Source organism: Melanostigma gelatinosum (genome assembly GCF_949748355.1).
Source record: "Melanostigma gelatinosum genome assembly, chromosome: 17".
Classification (NCBI taxonomy): domain Eukaryota; kingdom Metazoa; phylum Chordata; class Actinopteri; order Perciformes; family Zoarcidae; genus Melanostigma; species Melanostigma gelatinosum.
The window spans coordinates 23,498,826-23,519,028 of record NC_136650.1 but is presented as its reverse complement, the minus strand read 5'-3'; the positions used below and the strand labels follow the sequence as shown (position 1 = coordinate 23,519,028).

Sequence of the window (20,203 nt, the reverse complement as noted above, 5' to 3'; positions counted from 1 at the left end):
TGATTGGTCAGGCTCGTGGTTGTCTTCCCGCCCCAGCGGGTTGATCCATCCCTCTTCTCGTGCTCCCAGAACCTTCCATTCCGAAAACTGTCCTGCACTCGCTGTCAAGATGATGGGCCAGCAGGTTTTAGTGCTCAGTAAGTAAAATAAATCATTTAAATAAAACATTATAACGTCTAAAGTCACGTTTAACCGCGGGACTCAACATGGCGGCCGGTGTGTAGCCGTTAGAGACACAAAGGAGACATGTGCGAGGCTAGCTAAACCTAGCCGGTGTTAGCATCGTGTCGTATGTTCTAAATCGTGGCGAGACATGCTAAAGCTAAGCTAACACACCGTCGTTACTCGACATTAAAATGCTGCTAGGTCGTCAGCTAACGCTAATGCTAGCTTCATCATAGCTTCATTATGACGCGTGTCTCGTTCCAGACTCCGTTAACTTTTTACTCATTTTTATCAAGACAACGTGTAAATCACGACTCGTGAATAACGCCTTTTAATTTGGGCCTTTATTTAACGGTAACGACTCCTCTTATTTAAATATATGTAAACGGACCGTAATGCTAACCGTTAGCATTAGTAACTTTTACGCTATTAGCGGCGTGACTGCACCGTTGAGACTGAATGGGGTTCCTCTAAGCTAAGCTGACATTAGCATGCTGTCCGGGTCGCAGTTTTAATTATTTTGTTCAGGCGGCCACGCCCTCAGTGATCGATCACGTGTTCTATCGATCACAATGATGTCTGATGTTTAAATGCTGCGTATTCATTCTAAAGATGAAGTCTTCTGATACTAAACATTATTGATCAGGGCTCCTGATCCATTGATGACCTCATCAGCTCATATTTATTGATTAGTTACTTCCTGTTTACCTGCTTCAGCTGATGTATTGATCTCTCATCACTGAATGTTGAGACTCGATAGACTTTAAAACATGATGGTTTGTTCTCTTAAATTAGTTGTATGGTCCTCTTGCCATCAGTACTCTGTTTGTGTGTTGTGGTCTCACTTCCTGTTTCTTGTCTTTAGACCACAACATGAAGAGAGAGTCAGGACGTAAAGTCCAGACCGGGAACATCAACGCTGCCAAGGTGGGTCCAGCTGAGGGTCTCAACACGGGGCTCAGGGGCCCCGCGAGGGTCTCAACACGGGGCCCCTGAGCCCCGTGTTGAGATTTTACTTAAAACATGAAAGATTCATCAAGAATTTCAAGAAATACACACATGTACGCAAGCAGGTGTGTGTGTGTGTATACATTCATACATACATACATACATACATTCATTCATTCCTAAAGTTGTTAAAACGTATGAAGTGGTGCTTGAACTGGTGGAGGAACCAGTGATGGTGCTGGTTTAATGGTCACAGTGATGATGAAGAGTGTTTGTGTTTCAGACCATCGCTGATGTCATCAGGACCTGCCTCGGCCCTCGGGCCATGATGAAGGTCAGACCTCTCACTCATCAATAAGGCCGTCTGTAATAACTGGTTTATAGCTGCATCATGTTTATTGATCAGTGTGTGTGTGTTTCTCTGTGTGTAGATGTTGCTCGACCCTATGGGAGGTATCGTGATGACCAACGATGGAAACGCCATCCTCAGAGAGGTGAGATAGACGTGTTATGTTATTACCAGTGAGATAAAGTGTTATTACCGGTGAGATAGTGTTATTACCGGTGAGATAAAGTGTTATTACCGGTGAGATAGTGTTATTACCGGTGAGATAAAGTGTTATTACCGGTGCGATAAAATGTTATTACCGGTGCGATAAAGTGTTATTACCGGCGAGATAAAGTGTTATTGCCGGCGAGATAAAGTGTTATTGCCGGCGAGGTGAACGTGTCTTCATGTCAACAGATCCAGGTCCAGCATCCTGCAGCCAAGTCCATGATCGAGATCAGCCGCACACAGGACGAAGAGGTGGGAGACGGGACCACGTCTGTCATCATCCTGGGTGAGTTCTGTCGTGTAAGAGTACTATTGGTAGTAGTAGTACTATTAGTCGGAGTAGTACATGACTGTGTGTTTGTGTGTAGCCGGTGAGATGCTGTCTGTAGCTGAACAGTTCCTGGAGCAGCAGATGCACCCGACGGTGGTGATCAGTGCCTACAGACAAGCTCTGGAGGACATGCTGGAGACCCTGAAGGACCTCAGGTACACACACAGACCTCCATGTTGTGTGTACATAGTGTCTTCATTGGTTGAACCATCTGATTGACATTTGACCTCTTGTCCTCAGCTCCCCCGTGGACACGTCTGACCGCTCCATGATGCTGAAGATCGTCCACTCCGCCATCAACACCAAAGCTCTGAGCCGCTGGTCTGAACTGGCCTGTGGCATCGCTCTGGACGCCGTCCGCACCGTGGAGCTGGAGGACAACGGACGCAAAGAGATCGACATCAAGAAGTACGCCAAAGTGGAGAAGGTACGACTTCCTGTCTGCCTCTCTGAGGGTGTTATTGTTCTTCGTTGTGTTCAAGTTCCTGTGGTAAACGTCGTTGTTGTGTTCAGGTTCCCGGGGGGATCATAGAGGACTCTTGTGTGCTCAGAGGAGTGATGGTCAATAAAGACGTCACTCATCCTCGGATGAGACGTCTCATCAAAGAACCTCGGATCATCCTGCTGGACTGTTCTCTGGAGTACAAGAAGGGGGAGAGCCAGGTACCAACAATAACAATAATGATAACAACAAAAATAATAACAATAATAATAATAATAATGTTGTGCGTTAGACTGACATAGAGATCAGTAAGGAGGAGGACTTTAATAGAATCCTGCAGATGGAGGAAGAATACATTCAGCACATCTGTGAGGACGTGATCCGCCTGAAACCAGACCTGCTGTTTACTGAGAAGGGGATCTCAGGTAAACACATTACACACACACATTACAGTTACACACACACATCACACACACATCTAACTGTTGGTGTCTCCTCTCAGATCTGGCTCAGCATTACCTGATGAAGGCAAACATCACCGCCATCCGCCGGGTGAGGAAGACTGACAACAACCGCATCGCCAGGTAAACATGGAGCAGCCAATCAGCTCTCAGCAGACTCATGGAGCAGCCAATCAGCTCTCAGCAGACGCATTGAGTAAACTGTCTCTCCCTCAGGGCGTGCGGGGCCCGTATCGCCAGCCGGACTGACGAGCTGCGTGAGGAAGACGTTGGTACTGGGGCGGGTCTGTTTGAAGTGAAGAAGATCGGTGACGAGTATTTCGCCTTCGTCACCGAGTGTAAAGACCCGAAAGCCTGCACCATCCTGCTGAGAGGAGCCAGCAAGGAGATCCTGGCTGTACGAAATCTTAGTATTCATTTATTATTCATTCATTTATAACTGCTTTTGTCTGTTTCGCTGTCACTTCAACTGCTTTTGTCTGTTTCGCTGTCACTTCAACTGCTTTCGGCTGTCACTTCAACTGCTTTCGGCTGTCACTTCAACTGCTTTCGGCTGTCACTTCAACTGCTTTCGTCTGTCAATTCAACTGCTTTCGGCTGTTTCGCTGTCACTTCAACTGCTTTCGGCTGTCACTTCAACTGCTTTCGGCTGTTTCACTGTCACTTTAACTGCTTTTGTCTGTTTCGCTGTCACTTTAACTGCTTTTGTCTGTTTCGCTGTCACTTCAACTGCTTTTGTCTGTTTCGCTGTCACTTCAACTGATTTTGTCTGTTTCGCTGTCACTTTAACTGCTTTTGTCTGTTTCGCTGTCACTTCAACTGCTTTTGTCTGTTTCGCTGTCACTTCAACTGCTTTTGTCTGTTTCGCTGTCACTTCAACTGCTTTTGTCTGTTTCGCTGTCACTTCAACTGCTTTTGTCTGTCACTTCAACTGCTTTCGTCTGTTTCGCTGTCACTTCAACTGCTTTCGTGTCACTTCAACTGCTTTCGTCTGTTTCACTGTCACTTTAACTGCTTTCGTATGTTTCGCTGTCACTTCAACTGCTTTTGTCTGTTTCGCTGTCACTTCAACTGCTTTTGTCTGTTTCGCTGTCACTTCAACTGCTTTTGCCTGGTTCGCTGTCACTTCAACTGCTTTCGTCTGTCACTTCAACTGCTTTCGTCTGTCACTTCAACTGCTTTCGTCTGTTTCACTGTCACTTTAACTGCTTTCGTATGTTTTGCTGTCACTTCAACTGCTTTTGTCTGTTTCGCTGTCCCGGACTTTAACTGCTTTCGTATGTTTTGCTGTCACTTCAACTGCTTTTGTCTGTTTCGCTGTCACTTCAACTGCTTTCGTCTGTCACTTCAACTGCTTTCGTCTGTTTCGCTGTCACTTCAACTGCTTTCGTCTGTTTCGCTGTCACTTCAACTGCTTTTGCCTGGTTCGCTGTCACTTCAACTGCTTTCGGCTGTCACTTCAACTGCTTTCGGCTGTTTCACTGTCACTTCAACTGCTTTTGCCTGTTTTGCTGTCACTTCAACTGCTTTCGCCTGTTTCGCTGTCACTTACCCTACCTTACCTTACCCCTGACGCTTCCTTTCCTTCAGGAGGTGGAGAGGAACCTCCAGGATGCCATGCAGGTGTGTCGTAACGTGTTATTGGAGCCCTTCCTGTTGCCTGGAGGCGGAGCTGTGGAGATGGCGGTGTCTAAACGTCTGATGGAACGTTCTCGCTCTCTGACCGGTGTTGATCAGTGGCCCTACAGAGCTGTGGCTCAGGCTCTGGAGGTGATCCCCAGAACCCTGATCCAGAACTGTGGGGCCTCCACCATCCGAGTGCTAACGTCACTGAGGGTACAACTTTATTTATAACTTTATCTACAACGTCAATAACTTTATCTACAACGTCAATAACTTTATCTGTAACGTCAATAACTTTATCTGTAACGTCAATAACTTTATCTGTAACGTCTATAACTTTATCTGTAACGTCTATAACTTTATCTGTAACGTCTATAACTTTATCTGTAACGTCTATAACTTTATCTGTAACGTCTATAACTTTATCTGTAACGTCTATAACTTTATCTACAACGTCTATAACTTTATCTGTAACGTCTATAACTTTATCTACAACGTCTATAACTTTATCTGTAACGTCTATAACTTTATCTGTAACGTCTATAACTTTATCTGTAACGTCTATAACTTTATCTGTAACGTCTATAACTTTATCTGTAACGTCTATAACTTTATCTGTAACGTCTATAACTTTATCTGTAACGTCAATAACTTTATCTGTAACGTCAATAACTTTATCTGTAACGTCTATAACTTTATCTGTAACGTCAATAACTTTATCTACAACGTCAATAACTTTATCTGTAACGTCAATAACTTTATCTGTAACGTCAATAACTTTATCTGTAACGTCAATAACTTCATCTACAACGTCTATAACTTTATCTACAACGTCTATAACTTTATCTGTAACGTCTATAACTTTATCTGTAACGTCTATAACTTTATCTGTAACGTCTATAACTTTATCTGTAACGTCTATAACTTTATCTACAACGTCAATAACTTTATCTGTAACGTCAATAACTTTATCTGTAACGTCAATAACTTCATCTACAACGTCTATAACTTTATCTACAACGTCTATAACTTTATCTGTAACGTCTATAACTTTATCTGTAACGTCTATAACTTTATCTGTAACGTCAATAACTTTATCTACAACGTCTATAACTTTATCTGTAACGTCTATAACTTTATCTACAACGTCAATAACTTTATCTGTAACGTCAATAACTTTATCTGTAACGTCTATAACTTTATCTGTAACGTCAATAACTTTATCTGTAACGTCAATAACTTTATCTGTAACGTCTATAACTTTATCTGTAACGTCTATAACTTTATCTGTAACGTCAATAACTTTATCTGTAACGTCTATAACTTTATCTGTAACGTCTATAACTTTATCTACAACGTCTATAACTTTATCTGTAACGTCTATAACTTTATCTGTAACGTCTAACTTCATCTGTAACGTCTATAACTTTATTTATAACGTCAGTCAATACCTAACTATTGATGGTGTTGAGTACTTATTGATTGTCTCTTCAGGCCAAACACACTCAGGAGAACAGTGTGAACTGGGGTGTGGATGGTGAGACAGGCTGTCTGTCTGACATGATGGCTCTGGGCATCTGGGAGCCGCTGGCTGTCAAAGCTCAGACCTACAAGACGGCCGTGGAGGTCGGTACACTCATGTACTGATATTAATATTAATGATTGAATCACATACTTCTCACTGTAACTCTGTCTCTACCTGTCTGTTGTTCAGACGGCCATCTTGTTGCTGCGCATCGATGACATCGTCTCTGGTCACAAGAAGAAAGACAAAGACGGTCAGATGGGAGGACAGGGAGCCGAGTAGATCCACTGCAGAACCACATCAGAACCACTCCAACAGTCTGCCTGTTTGTCTAACTGTCTGCCTGTATGTGTGTGTGTGTGTGTGGACCAGACGACTCACTGAAACTCAATAAATAGTCAAAGTTAGAAACTTGTTTGTTTTTATTTCTGATACATTGAAGTCTTTGTGTTGAGTTCTCTGATGATACTGAGACCTGAATCTCATCAGCACTAGGGTTGCACGGTGTATCGATACTAAAAAGGTACCGCGGTACCTGTACGTTAAAAACGATACGATTTTGCATATTTTTAGCATCGATACTTTATTAAAATAGCGCGATCAGAGCGCTCTGGCTGCTCCGCTCCCCGTCATGCTGCCTTTAGGCATTGGCTGCAAGGGGGCGGGGCTACACAGATCTCACAGCAACAGGCAGAGAGTGATCACAGGGGAGACATGCAGGAGCTTTTGCCGACCGTTCTCGGCTTGTTGGAAAACAAGATGCCAGAAGTATCATCTGGAAGTACTTTGGCGATATTGCAGACAGTGAAGGAAAGCCCACTGACCTCCAGAGACCCGTCTGTGAAACGTGCTTCAGACCAGTGAGGCAACACGTCTAACACGGCAAAGCACCTTTCAGACAGACGCCCCCGACCTTTAAAGAGGTCAAAGAACGACGGGTCAGCAAATGTGATGATAAACATGAACACCCCCGAGCTCACCATAGACAGCTAACACGAGCAGCCTGAGCCTCGTCTGACAACAAGCCGATATGATCATGAGGTCACAGTGCACACACACGTGCACTAAATGAAACACAATTGATGCAACATGGCTCCATGCTGGTGGAGCCTGAGGGTGGATCTTCAGCTAATTATTTTTAGTTCAGGAAAAATAATAATTCCATGAATTAAGATAAAATATGAAGTGAAAACATCAAACTCACTATGCAGTAAATGAAGCATTGTTTATCCACCCACTCCCACAGTCAGTCAGATGGCAGCAGCAATCACGGCACCATGTAGTTTATTAATATCTTGCTGTAGGCTGATGCTAATATTAATGCCATTTGTGAAGTGTTCAAAAAGCTGGGCAGGAACAAGCCGGTAAAAAAGGAACCGTACAGATGTTTTGTTTATTACTCGTATAGATAAATATAGCAGTATCGTATCGTATTTGTGGTATTGTATCGAATTCTGGTATCGTATCGTAAGTACTGTGATACTTATGGCAGGTATCGTATCCAAGTCATTTTGGTATCGTGACACCCCTAATCAGACCTGAACCTCATAAGATATCTTATGTTCCACCTGTCATGAACCAGCTGATTAATAGTTAATATCTCGTAAATGTTTACATGCGTTTAAACATCAATGTGTTGATCAAACCCTCGTAATGTCCTCCTGATTGCCTTTTGTCCTCTGGGGTCAGAAATGATAAATTATCGACACCCACCTCTGTGTTTCAACTTCATTCCAACTCATTACCTGACGTATAAACACGTCAACATTTAACCCTCCTGTTCCCTTCACATGGACACCTGCTATCCTGGGCTCATTTTGACCTCAGCCATTTAAACCTCAAGAAAATGATTAGAATTAAAATTGCTCCTCAAGTTTATGTGTCAGGTACTTTATTTGTTGACTACCTAAATAGCCCTTTAAATAAAACATGTTACCCAGTCGTCCCCATTCAATTAGGAAAAGTCATTAAATATGAAGCAAAAAAAATGTCTCATTTATTTAGAGACGTTAAACATTGAATGAATACGAGGATAAGGTGGCTCTTATTTTAATAACTTTATATTATCTATAATATTGCGTCATTTATTAGTTATTAAACTTTGTGTCGGTTGTCATTCAAAACAAGAAGTCTGATAGAAACTTTGTATTAATATTAATAGCAAGTCACATCTAAAATGTTTAAAACATTTAAATAAATATAATCAGTAACAGAAGAACAACAGATTAGATTGTTGTAATATATTATATTTATTTAAATGTATTCAATGTTAAAACGTTATTTTTTCTTTATTGATCGTCACACTGTGAATGTAAATGAATCATTTTGGTAATAAAGTATTTTTTTAATGGGTCAGCTGACTTGTGGAGGATGGACCCGCCCTTCCCCGCCTCTGATTGGGTCGTCCTCGTTTCCGGGCTTAGAGTGAGAGTTGGTGAGCCAATGAGAGGCAGACGAGGGCGGGTCCTAATTGATTTTGTCATGTGACCTGCTCCGCTGGGTCACAACAAAGATGGCGGCTACAGCGAAGAGACGGAGCTGCGGAGTTTCTTCTTCTTCCTCTCTCGTTTTTCTGTTTTCTGTTTTCAGTTTGTGTCAAAGTTCGTTCAGCGGAGAAACTTCCAGAAGAAACGTGAGAAAATATGATAAACTCCTGAAATTTATATTTAATAGTCAGTGAAAGAAACCGGAAGTGAAACACTTATTTTGTTTTTATATTTAACAAAAATCAAAACAACTAATCTGACTTTAATGTCGATCATTGTTTAAAATACATCATTTTCAAATTGTATTTATTTTCATTTGAAACCAGAAAAAAATACAATTAAACAAACTTTAAAAAGCAGATTAATGACGTCACGTTCCACAGGTCAGAACACATCAATGTTGTTTTTATTTATTATAAATTATAGAAATAAAACATAAAAGTGAGGTTTTACTTTCAATAATTTAACTTATAAATAAGTGCAGCAACAAATCAAAGTACATTTACAAGTACTTTACTGAGAGGTACTGGTACTTTAATGAGGAGTACTAGTACTTTACTTTGAGGAACTGGTACTTTACTTAGAGGTACTTGTACTTTAATGAGCAGTACTAGTACTTTACTTTGAGGTACTGGTACTTATTATTATTATTATTAGGACATATGTAGGTTCTATATTGTTTTTGGTCAAAGTGGATCCCACTTTTATAACTTTATGTACTTTTGGTTTTTAAGGATCTTATTTCATAAACTGATCACATGCTTTGATTTCAGATATTTATATTCTTAAAATACAGTTTTTAATGCAGGTCTTTGGTGGTATTAGTACTTCTACTGCAGTAAAGGACCTGAATACTTCTCTCACTACACGCATCTGTAAATGTATGAAATATGAGAAACATTAATGACAAACATTTAGACTCGACAGATGAACATTTTATGTGTTTGTTTCTTCATGCGAGTCTGTTGAATTCAGTAAAATGATGAAATAGAAATTCTTCAACGATGATTAAGAAAGTTCCTGTCCGCCTGTCTGTCTCTTCTTCTCTCCTCAGTTGACGGTAGAGTTGAACCCTGGTTCGTCCTCATTGCCCTCCGGTGGTGACCTGCTGCACGTGAGAGCCGTAGGAGTCAACGACACGCTGCACTTCCTGTTCTGCAGCCAGGGGGCGCCGACGCTGCTGCTGGTCCACACCAACTCTTCTTCTTCTACCGTGGAGGTCTGTGCGCTTCTTCTTCTGCCGTGGAGGTCTGTGCTCTTCTTCTTCTGCCGTGGAGGTCTGTGCTCTTCTTCTTCTGCCGTGGAGGTCTGTGCCCTTCTTCTTCTGCCGTGGAGGTCTGTGCTTCTACAGTGGAGGTCTGTGCTCTTCTTCTTCTGCCGTGGAGGTCTGTGCTCTTCTTCTTCTGCCGTGGAGGTCTGTGCTCTTCTTCTTCTGCCGTGGAGGTCTGTGCTCTTATTCATCTGCCGTGGAGGTCTGTGCTCTTCTTCTTCTGCCGTGGAGGTCTGTGCTCTTCTTCTTCTACCGTGGAGGTCTGTGCTCTTCTTCTTCTGCTGTGGAGGTCTGTGCTCTTCTTCTTCTACCGTGGAGGTCTGTGCCCTTCTACAGTGGAGGTCTGTGCTCTTCTTCATCTGCTGTGGAGGTCTGCTCTTCTTCTTCTACCGTGGAGGTCTGTGCTTCTACAGTGGAGGTCTGTGCTCTTCTTCTTCTGCCATGGAGGTCTGTGCTCTTCTTCTTCTGCCGTGGAGGTCTGTGCTCTTCTTCTTCTGCCGTGGAGGTCTGTGCTCTTCTTCTTCTGCCGTGGAGGTCTGTGCTCGTCTTCTTCTACCGTGGAGGTCTGTGCTCTTCTTCTGCGTGGAGGACTGTGCCCTTCTTCTTCTGCCGTGGAGGTCTGTGCCCTTCTTCTTCTGCCGTGGAGGTCTGTGCTTCTACAGGAGGTCTGTGCTCTTCTTCTTCTGCCGTGGAGGTCTGTGCCCTTCTTCTTCTGCCGTGGAGGTCTGTGCCCTTCTTCTTCTGCCGTGGAGGTCTGTGCTCTTCTTCTTCTGCCGTGGAGGTCTGTGCTCTTCTTCTTCTGCCGTGGAGGTCTGTGCTCTTCTTCTTCTGCCATGGAGGTCTGTGCTCTTCTTCTGCCGTGGAGGTCTGTGCTCTTCTTCTTCTGCCGTGGAGGTCTGTGCTCTTATTCATCTGCCGTGGAGGTCTGTGCTCTTCTTCTTCTGCCGTGGAGGTCTGTGCTCTTCTTCTTCTACCGTGGAGGTCTGTGCTCTTCTTCTTCTACCGTGGAGGTCTGTGCTCTTCTTCTTCTGCTGTGGAGGTCTGTGCTCTTCTTCTACCGTGGAGGTCTGTGCTCTTCTTCTTCTGCCGTGGAGGTCTGTGCTCTTCTTCATCTGCTGTGGAGGTCTGTGCTCTTCTTCTTCTACCGTGGAGGTCTGTGCCCTTCTACAGTGGAGGTCTGTGCTCTTCTTCTTCTGCCGTGGAGGTCTGTGCTCTTCTTCTTCTGCCGTGGAGGTCTGTGCTCTTCTTCTTCTGCCGTGGAGGTCTGTGCCCTTCTACAGTGGAGGTCTGTGCTCTTCTTCTTCTGCCATGGAGGTCTGTGCTCTTCTTCTTCTGCCGTGGAGGTCTGTGCCCTTCTTCTTCTGCCGTGGAGGTCCTTGCTCTTCTTCTTCTGCCGTGGAGGTCTGTGCTCTTCTTCTTCTGCCGTGGAGGTCTGTGCTCTTCTTCTTCTGCCGTGGAGGTCTGTGCTCTTCTTCTTCTGCCGTGGAGGTCTGTGCTCTTATTCATCTGCCGTGGAGGTCTGTGCCCTTCTTCTTCTGCCGTGGAGGTCTGTGCTCTTCTTATTCTGCCGTGGAGGTCTGTGCTCTTCTTCTTCTGCCGTGGAGGTCTGTGTTCTTCTTCTACCGTGGAGGTCTGTGCTCTTCTTCTTCTACCGTGGAGGTCTGTGCTCTTCTTCTTCTGCCGTGGAGGTCTGTGTTCTTCTTCTACCGTGGAGGTCTGTGCTCTTCTTCTTCTGCCGTGGAGGTCTGTGCTCTTCTTCATCTGCTGTGGAGGTCTGTGCTCTTCTTCTTCTGCCGTGGAGGTCTGTGCTCTCCTTCTTCTGCTGCAGAGGTCGACCAGTAGAGTTAAAGTGGCAACAATGTGTTTTTATTAACAAATAAATACTATTTTTACTATAAGTATTCAATAAAACATAACCTGGACAGTGTGGATACCAGAGAGACAAAGAAGAGACAGACCTGAACAGATCCTACTCTGGAGCCTTGGTAAAGTTAGTACTACACTAAACTAAGACGTTTTATGACGCACTATACTATGTTTTTCTCTCTCAGGTGAACTGGTCTCAGTTTGAGGCTCGTAACATCAGCGGCAGCCTGAAGGTGGAGCCAGCGAGCAGTATCCTGTACAGCTCGGCTGTCGTCTTCAGCAGGGTCAGAGACTTCCACCTTAAACCTACCAACACCAGCCAGTCCACCTTAAATCTACCAACACCAGCCAGTCCACCTTAAACATTTAATTTGACTCATTAGTAACACGCATGTAACTGTAGTTCTATGATGGAGAATGAATTACACATTTAGTTTGTATGAATGTGAGAGTAAAACCTTTACTTTGGGAACTGAACTCTTTCCTGTTCTCTCAGCTGTTGGAGTACGATGACATGAACGACACAGCCGATCCGACCTCTGACCTCTTCCCTCCGTACGAGCTGCAGGACTTCACCTGGTCTCGTCTCAACCTGTCGGGTCTCAGCGCTCTGCTGTGCGGAGCCGCCAAGACCTCCAGCAACGGGTCGCTCTGCCTGCAGGTCAAATGTGAACCTGTAACAACGTTTATTATAGTTTGAGATTAATTATTAAAACATAATCTTTATGTATTTTTCTTCTTCCAGCTCTCTGCGTTTGAGTCAGAAGGGCGGGATCAGTCCTGGCCCCGCCTCCTCCACACGGCTAACTCCTCCCAGTTACGGGTGTGGCTTGATGGTGTGTCACCGCGTGCGCCTCGTTCGAGGTTCCTATTGGAGCTGCAGGCGGTGGGCGGGACCTATCCTCTGAGCAGAGTGGAGGTTCACCGATCGATCGACGACGAGTTCACGCCGTCAATATTTAAGGTGATGAAGAATTCAATCAATAGGAAGTTAAACTGCTGAACCGCAGAAACTAAAAGCATGAACTAAAGAAAGTACAGACCATCTCACCGGTATGAGGTGACGTTAGAAAGTGACCAGTATGAAAACAGAAGAAACCTCAGGAGCTCAACATCCTCCAGGATGAACAGAAGTATAAACATGATGAATCCGTCTGAGGAGAGCAGCACTAACAGCTGCTTTAACCCGGTTGACTTCTCAGGTGTCTCAGTGGGTGTCCTCGGTGAACGGCAGCTCTGATGTTCTGGGTTTCCTTCAGTGGAAGCCGGTGTCGTACCGGCGGTCCGACCCGGCTCTGGAGTTCGCCACGCCGTGCCGTCACTCCGACCCGCGGCCTCAGAGCGGCGAGGAGGTGGCGGCGGCGTCCGGTCTGATCCGAGCGTTCTACGCAGAGCCGCAAACGTTCGGACTCAACGTGAGCTTCGGCCTCGCGGGAGAACCGTTCTACAACAGCACCAAGTTCTTCAGCTGGTCCGTTTGATGTTAAATGTTTATTCTATTTGAATTGTTTTGTTTCTGATGAACAGAGTTAAAGCCTCTTTACCTCCTTCAGGACGGTGCTGCTGGGCGCCGGTTCTCCGCCCGTCGACTCCTTCTCCCCGCTGGTTCTCGCTGTGATGGCGGTCGGTCTGGGAACTCCCATGATCCTCCTGTTGCTGGGCGGAGTCTGCGTCTGCGTCCGTAAGAGGGCGACGGCCTACGAGCCGATCAACTGACGGCTGATCGGAGGGTTTAAAACTCAACGGTTTTATTGTTTATAAGACTCATTGAGTCTGATGACATCAGAGTCCAGCTGACCAATAAAGGACCCAGGAAGTGTTTTTTTTTATATATATATCTATATATATATATATAATATATAAATATATATATAATCAGTATTGCTTGTATTACCCTAATGAACGGGTTCGAAAATCAACACGGACATAAACAAAGTATGTTGAAAATGTTTCGTGAGTGAAACGTGTTTTTAAAGTTTCACTGATCATGAATAAAGTTGAATCTGTTGATTCACTGTTTGTTCCAGTTTTACTTCAATAAGAAAACGTTAACGTAGTTTAACTTCCTGTTTGTATATTTCTTCGAGAACGACGTGAGACTGTCGAGGTTTATTTTAAATTCTTACTCTCGTCAGTTTATTTTGTCAGAAACAAAAAAACTGTCAAACTATGAAATGAAGACACGCGACTCCTGCTGATGCTGCGTTCAAAGACACTCAGACATTTGGCCGTCAGACTGCTGAATGAAACAATAAGCAATAAGAGGATCAATTAACCGATTCAGATATATCTCTGGATCCATAATCAGTTAAATTTTCACTTAATTTCATGTTGATTCAAAATGCTTTTTTTTTTTATAAGGAACTGAAATTCAGACTTTCCATCAGATTGAACTAAATATTGAGAATTCAAATGTAAAAAGCTGACAGAATGTAATTATAAATTACTTTAATCTTTTCAGCATTAAAATTAAGATTTTAACACCCATCGAGTTCCTCAATAAACATTTCAGAAAACATAACTACAACTTTTGAAGTTTTAATAAGTTTCATTGTGATCACAGTTCAAACAGCTGGTTGGTTTTTGCGCCTCGTTACGTCTCAATGAAGACAACAAACAGTCCCGTTATCTGCAGGTTTGGCTTTAGTCCTGATCCCTGATAGATCTTAGAGTCTGGATCAGGACAAAAGACTCTCGGTCCTGGTCTCCTAGATGGACTCAATCTGGCGGCGGACTTTCTCAGAGGCGAGACGGTCGAGCCAACGCTGACGGACGACCACGAGGACGGCGAAGACGGCCGTCAGAGCCAACATGGCCGCCTCGAACTTCCAGAAGAGATGGTCCTCCATCACTGCAGAGCGACAGCTGGGGGGGGGAAACAGTAGAGTTCAGTAAACAGACGGTAGAGTTCAGTAGAAAGACGGTAGAGTTCAGTAAACAGACGGTAGAGTTTAGTAAACAGACGGTAGAGTTCAGTAAACAGACGGTAGAGTTCAGTAAACAGATGGTAGAGTTCAGTAGAGAGACGGTAGAGTTCAGTAGAGAGACGGTAGAGTTCAGTAGAGAGACGGTAGAGTTCAGTAGACAGACGGTAGAGTTCAGTAGAGAGACGGTAGAGTTCAGTAGAGAGACGGTAGAGTTCAGTAGAGAGACGGTAGAGTTCAGTAAACAGACGGTAGAGTTCAGTAAACAGACGGTAGAGTTCAGTAAACAGACGGTAGAGTTCAGTAAACAGACGGTAGAGTTCAGTAAACAGACGGTAGAGTTCAGTAGACAGACGGTAGAGTTCAGTAGAGAGACGGTAGAGTTCAGTAGAGAGACGGTAGAGTTCAGTAAACAGACGGTAGAGTTCAGTAGAGAGACGGTAGAGTTCAGTAGAGAGACGGTAGAGTTCAGTAGACAGACGGTAGAGTTCAGTAGAGAGACGGTAGAGTTCAGTAGAGAGACGGTAGAGTTCAGTAGAGAGACGGTAGAGTTCAGTAGAGAGACGGTAGAGTTCAGTAAACAGACGGTAGAGTTCAGTAAACAGACGGTAGAGTTCAGTAAACAGACGGTAGAGTTCAGTAAACAGACGGTAGAGTTCAGTAAACAGACGGTAGAGTTCAGTAGACAGACGGTAGAGTTCAGTAGAGAGACGGTAGAGTTCAGTAGAGAGACGGTAGAGTTCAGTAAACAGACGGTAGAGTTCAGTAAACAGACGGTAGAGTTCAGTAGAGAGACGGTAGAGTTCAGTAGACAGACGGTAGAGTTCAGTAAACAGACGGTAGAGTTCAGTAAACAGACGGTAGAGTCCAGTAAACAGACGGTAGAGTTCAGTAAACAGACGGTAGAGTTCAGTAAACAGACGGTAGAGTTCAGTAAACAGACGGTAGAGTTCAGTAAACAGACGGTAGAGTCCAGTAAACAGACGGTAGAGTTCAGTAAACAGACGGTAGAGTCCAGTAAACAGACGGTAGAGTTCAGTAAACAGACGGTAGAGTTCAGTAAACAGACGGTAGAGTTCAGTAAACAGACGGTAGAGTTCAGTAAACAGACGGTAGAGTTCAGTAGAGAGACGGTAGAGTTCAATAAACAAACCTCTTGTGCTCGTCTCGGTTGGATCGGGTGCAGTTGACCCTTTCCACGTATCCCGTCAGTTCGCAGGACGACCACGACCTCTGAAACACAATAACAACAACGTTAGCATCTTTGCTGCAGTCAGCTGTTACACAACAATAACGTTAGCATCGTTACAGCAGTCGGCTGTTGCACAACAATAACGTTAGCATCTTTACAGCAGTCAGCTGTTACACAACAATAACGTTAGCATCGTTACAGCAGTCGGCTGTTGCACAACAATAACGTTAGCATCTTTACAGCAGTCGGCTGTTACACAACAATAACGTTAGCATCTTTACAGCAGTCAGCTGTTACACAACAATAACGTTAGCATCTTTACAGCAGTCAGCTGTTACACAACAATAACATTAGCATCTTTACAGCAGTCAGCTGTTACACAACAATAACGTTAGCATCTTTACAGCAGTCAGCTGTTACACAACAATAACGTTAGCATCTTTACAGCAGTCAGCTGTTACACAACAATAACGTTAGCATCTTTACAGCAGTCAGCTGTTACACAACAATAACGTTAGCATCTTTGCTGCAGTCAGCTGTTACACAACAATAACGTTAGCATCTTTACAGCAGTCAGCTGTTACACAACAATAACGTTAGCATCTTTGCTGCAGTCAGCTGTTACACAACAATAACGTTAGCATCTTTACAGCAGTCAGCTGTTACACAACAATAACGTTAGCATCTTTGCTGCAGTCAGCTGTTACACAACAATAACGTTAGCATCTTTACAGCAGTCAGCTGTTACACAACAATAACGTTAGCATCGTTACAGCAGTCGGCTGTTGCACAACAATAACGTTAGCATCTATGCTGCAGTCAGCTGTTACACAACAATAACGTTAGCATCTTTGCTGCAATCGGCTGTTACACAACAATAACGTTAGCATCGTTACAGCAGCCAGCTGTTACACAACAATAACGTTAGCATCGTTACAGCAGTCAGCTGTTCACTAAGTAAGCCTGCAGACGAGATCATTAAAAGCATCACTCACGCTCTGGAAGGCGTTACACTGTGAACACTCTGTCGTCACCACAAAGTCCTCCTGCAGCCAGCATGGGGAGATCAGTTGTTTCACTGCTGGATGACAAGAAGAGGGAGGTCAGAGTCCTGAGTCCTTTCTGCTGCCGTTTGAAGATAGTTTCTGATTGGTTCTCACCTGTTCTCTCTTCACTCAGCAGAGCCGCTCCAAACACCCTGAAACACAACAACATGTTAGACACAACAACAACAACAGACTGACCTCTGACCTAACGGAGTTGTACCCCAAACCGGACAGTTTTTAGCTAATGTTTCAATACAATTCACTTACAATGTTGATAAAAATGATCGTGTAATGTTTTCAGTTGATTTAATGGTGTTAAACTGAAGTTAAACTTCGTACCTTTCAAACGAAATATTGTTGTAATTATTACAGTTAGCTTTGCCTTTACCAGAGTCGTTAAAACGATGCTAACACGGGTGAATTAGCCGTGCACTGCTCTTGGCCTAATCCGTACAAACACGTTGTAAACACTGGCTGCTGCTGGTTTTTTGGGGATATTCGCTTGTTCGAGGGTCGCAAAAATGACCATCAATGCTGTCAACACATCTGGGACCGTAGTTCCCTCCTTCACAATAAGATATCACGCTTCAACAACTCCAAATGATGCAATAAAAGCTCCTTAATTTCCGTTTGAGCTGTTTTAGCGTCGCCCGAGCGTTCTTTCTGCTTTCTCTCATCAAAGTCACTTTCCTATAGTATTTAGACATATAAACGTCCATATATATTCATGAAATTTGACACATAGATTATTTGATATGTATGAATTAATATTATTTACGTATGGTTGGCGATCGCCGAAGAAAATGACAGCGTAATGACCGGAAAGGGCGTCACGACGGAATCGTTCGAGACAGGCCAATAGCAGCTAGCGCCGACCGAGGCAGGCCATCGTTACGTTACAGACTGACCTGAGGGAGACGAGGCCCCAGAACAGAGCGTGGAGGACGAGGACTCGAGGCCGACAACAGACCACAGGGATCCGACAGTCGCTCTCCATCAGCCTGCTCCGCCACCAGGACGACACCACCGCCACCCTGGTACTGGTTACTGACTAGTTAGTGACCAGTTAGTGACTAGTAAGTGACCAGCTGTTTGTCGGTTCCGTAAGTCGGTTCAGCCGCCGTCCGTCTACATGGTGATCTTACTGAAAGTGTTTTAGGGCTCCAGACTGAAACCTGAAAGACAAAACAAACAAACATAAAACTGATCAATAACAACAAACAAACTTCAAAGCAACATCTTTCTGTTTGTTATATTTCAGTAAATGCTGATAATGCGCTTTATTGTTTCCTGTGATGTTTTCTGATAAAGGTTATTGCGCTATAGTACCCCGCCCCCCCCCCCCCCATACAGGACGAGATGGATAACGTTACATATCATGTGTTGTAGAAAAGATGACTTTCACCCTTCGTCTTCATTTATTCAGGAACAAAGAGAGATGTTAAAACCTTTATTACATTAAAGGAACGACCTGTAATGTAGCTTTAGCTTAGCACAAGCGCCCCCCTCCACCAACATGTCGCGAACAATAGCTGACGTCATATATGTAATATTCCTCTGATGTTCGTTTTCTAATATAACACTTTCTCTCTGCTGTTTTCGTCAACCGTTAGCAGGGCAGCTAACAGGCTAACAAGCTAAGCCAAACTATCTCTACTAAACTGAATGACGACTCACGCGATGTTTGACGTCAGTAACTATTTTACCGTGACGTGTTTTCACACAACGGCGTATTAATAATTTACGAGACTCTCGCTGAGAAAACAATCCGGATAATGCTAACAGTTAGCATGCTAACGTTAGCTAGCTTAGCTCCCGGTCTGAACACTCACCGTGATCCGCTGAAACAGCCGCGATCTTTAAATCAACACATGAAGTGAAAAAGAAGAGACCGTAAATAAACAGACTGACCGTTAAAGCTATCGGTGTTCTGACGTCATCAGACAACTGGTACCAAATCTGTCCTGAAGACGCGAGACCGACAGGTTAGCATGCAGCTGCTGCTTCTACTTCTACTTCCTGTTGTTGTTATTCTACTTCTGGTTAATTTTTCTTCTTCTTTAGTCTAGTGGCGGGGTACAAACCATGGGTGAAGGTTTATGTCGCCCCCTAATGTTAATTTCTCATAAATAATAATAATGATGCTGAAAATAATAATAACAACAATAATAAAAATAATAATAATAAATATTATTATAATTATAAAATTAAATATGGATCAAATGCATCATGTTTATTACATAGTGACCTCATGTTTATTACATAGTGACCTCATGTTTATTACATAGTGACCTCATGTTTATTACATAGTGACCTCATGTTTATTACATAGTGACCTCATGTTTATTACACAGTGACCTCACTGTGTTGATGATTTAAAGAGGAAGTGATCGTTTCAGAGACTGTGAACAAAGAAGTGTGAACACCTGGAGCCCCGCGGACAGAGACACACCTGGACAGCCAGAGTCTTCTGACTCCGCCCCTGCCAACAGAACTTCTCCCGGTTACACTGAGAGACAGAAAGAGAGAGAGAGAGAGAGGGAGACAGACCAAGACAGTGATGTAACTCTACATCACATGTTTAATCTACATGATGTAACTCTACATCACATGTTTAATCTACATGATGTAACTCTACATCACATGTTTAATCTACATGATGTAACTCTACATCACATGTTTAATCTACATGATGTAACTCTACACCACATGTTTAATCTACATGATGTAACTCTACATCACATCTTTAATCTACATGATGTAACTCTACATCACATCTTTAATCTACATGATGTAACTCTACATCACATCTTTAATCTACATGATGTAACTCTACATCACATCTTTAATCTATATGATGTAACTCTACATCACATCTTTAATCTACATGATGTAACTCTACACCACATGTTTAATCTACATGATGTAACTCTACATCACATGTTTAATCTACATGATGTAACTCTACACCACATGTTTAATCTACATGATGTAACTCTACATAACATATTAATCTACATGATGTAACTCTACATCACATCTTTAATCTACATGATGTAACTCTACATCACATCTTTAATCTACATGATGTAACTCTACATCACATCTTAATCTACATGATGTAACTCTACATCACATCTTTAATCTACATGATGTAACTCTACATCACATCTTTAATCTACATGATGTAACTCTACATCACATCTTTAATCTACATGAGGTAACTCTACATCACATCTTTAATCTACATGATGTAACTCTACATCACATATTAATCTACATGATGTAGCTCTACATCACATCTTTAATCTACATGATGTAACTCTACATCACATCTTTAATCTACATGATGTAACTCTACATCACAT

The 20,203-nt window shown here is 43.3% G+C and overlaps 3 protein-coding genes across 5 annotated transcripts; 2 read left to right on the top strand and 1 right to left on the bottom strand.

Annotated features, from left to right (window-relative positions):
- The first annotated feature begins 42 nt into the window (after positions 1-42).
- cct3 (chaperonin containing TCP1, subunit 3 (gamma)) lies at positions 43-6,462 on the top strand. The gene is made up of 14 exons (XM_079288202.1): positions 43-137; positions 1,031-1,092; positions 1,397-1,447; positions 1,545-1,607; positions 1,859-1,955; positions 2,038-2,155; positions 2,241-2,427; positions 2,514-2,663; positions 2,735-2,867; positions 2,945-3,026; positions 3,120-3,300; positions 4,494-4,739; positions 6,021-6,152; positions 6,241-6,462. The coding sequence occupies exons 1-14, from the start codon at positions 110-112 to the stop codon at positions 6,331-6,333; spliced, it is 1,623 nt and encodes a 540-aa protein (XP_079144328.1). The 5' UTR covers positions 43-109; the 3' UTR covers positions 6,334-6,462.
- A 2,101-nt stretch (positions 6,463-8,563) lies between these two features.
- glmp (glycosylated lysosomal membrane protein) lies at positions 8,564-13,592 on the top strand (the record flags this gene model as incomplete). Its single annotated transcript, XM_079288204.1, has 7 exons — positions 8,564-8,683; positions 9,592-9,756; positions 11,859-11,957; positions 12,170-12,334; positions 12,419-12,637; positions 12,876-13,144; positions 13,227-13,592. The coding sequence occupies 7 exons, from the start codon at positions 8,564-8,566 to the stop codon at positions 13,387-13,389; spliced, it is 1,200 nt and encodes a 399-aa protein (XP_079144330.1). The 3' UTR covers positions 13,390-13,592.
- Positions 13,593-14,165: 573 nt separating this feature from the next.
- On the bottom strand, positions 14,166-18,863 carry jtb (jumping translocation breakpoint). Of its 3 annotated transcripts, none has more exons than XM_079288205.1 (6): positions 18,747-18,863; positions 17,744-18,010; positions 16,950-16,987; positions 16,785-16,870; positions 15,751-15,830; positions 14,166-14,538 (listed from the first exon to the last, which is right to left on the bottom strand). In XM_079288205.1, exons 2-6 carry the CDS (start codon positions 17,830-17,832, stop codon positions 14,382-14,384), a joined length of 450 nt encoding a protein of 149 aa, XP_079144331.1. In that variant the 5' UTR covers positions 17,833-18,010; positions 18,747-18,863; the 3' UTR covers positions 14,166-14,381. The 3 variants fall into 3 exon arrangements, with proteins under 3 accessions (XP_079144331.1, XP_079144333.1, XP_079144332.1); XM_079288207.1 differs by having other exon boundaries at positions 16,785-16,867; XM_079288206.1 differs by having other exon boundaries at positions 18,668-18,851.
- Positions 18,864-20,203: the final 1,340 nt, after the last annotated feature.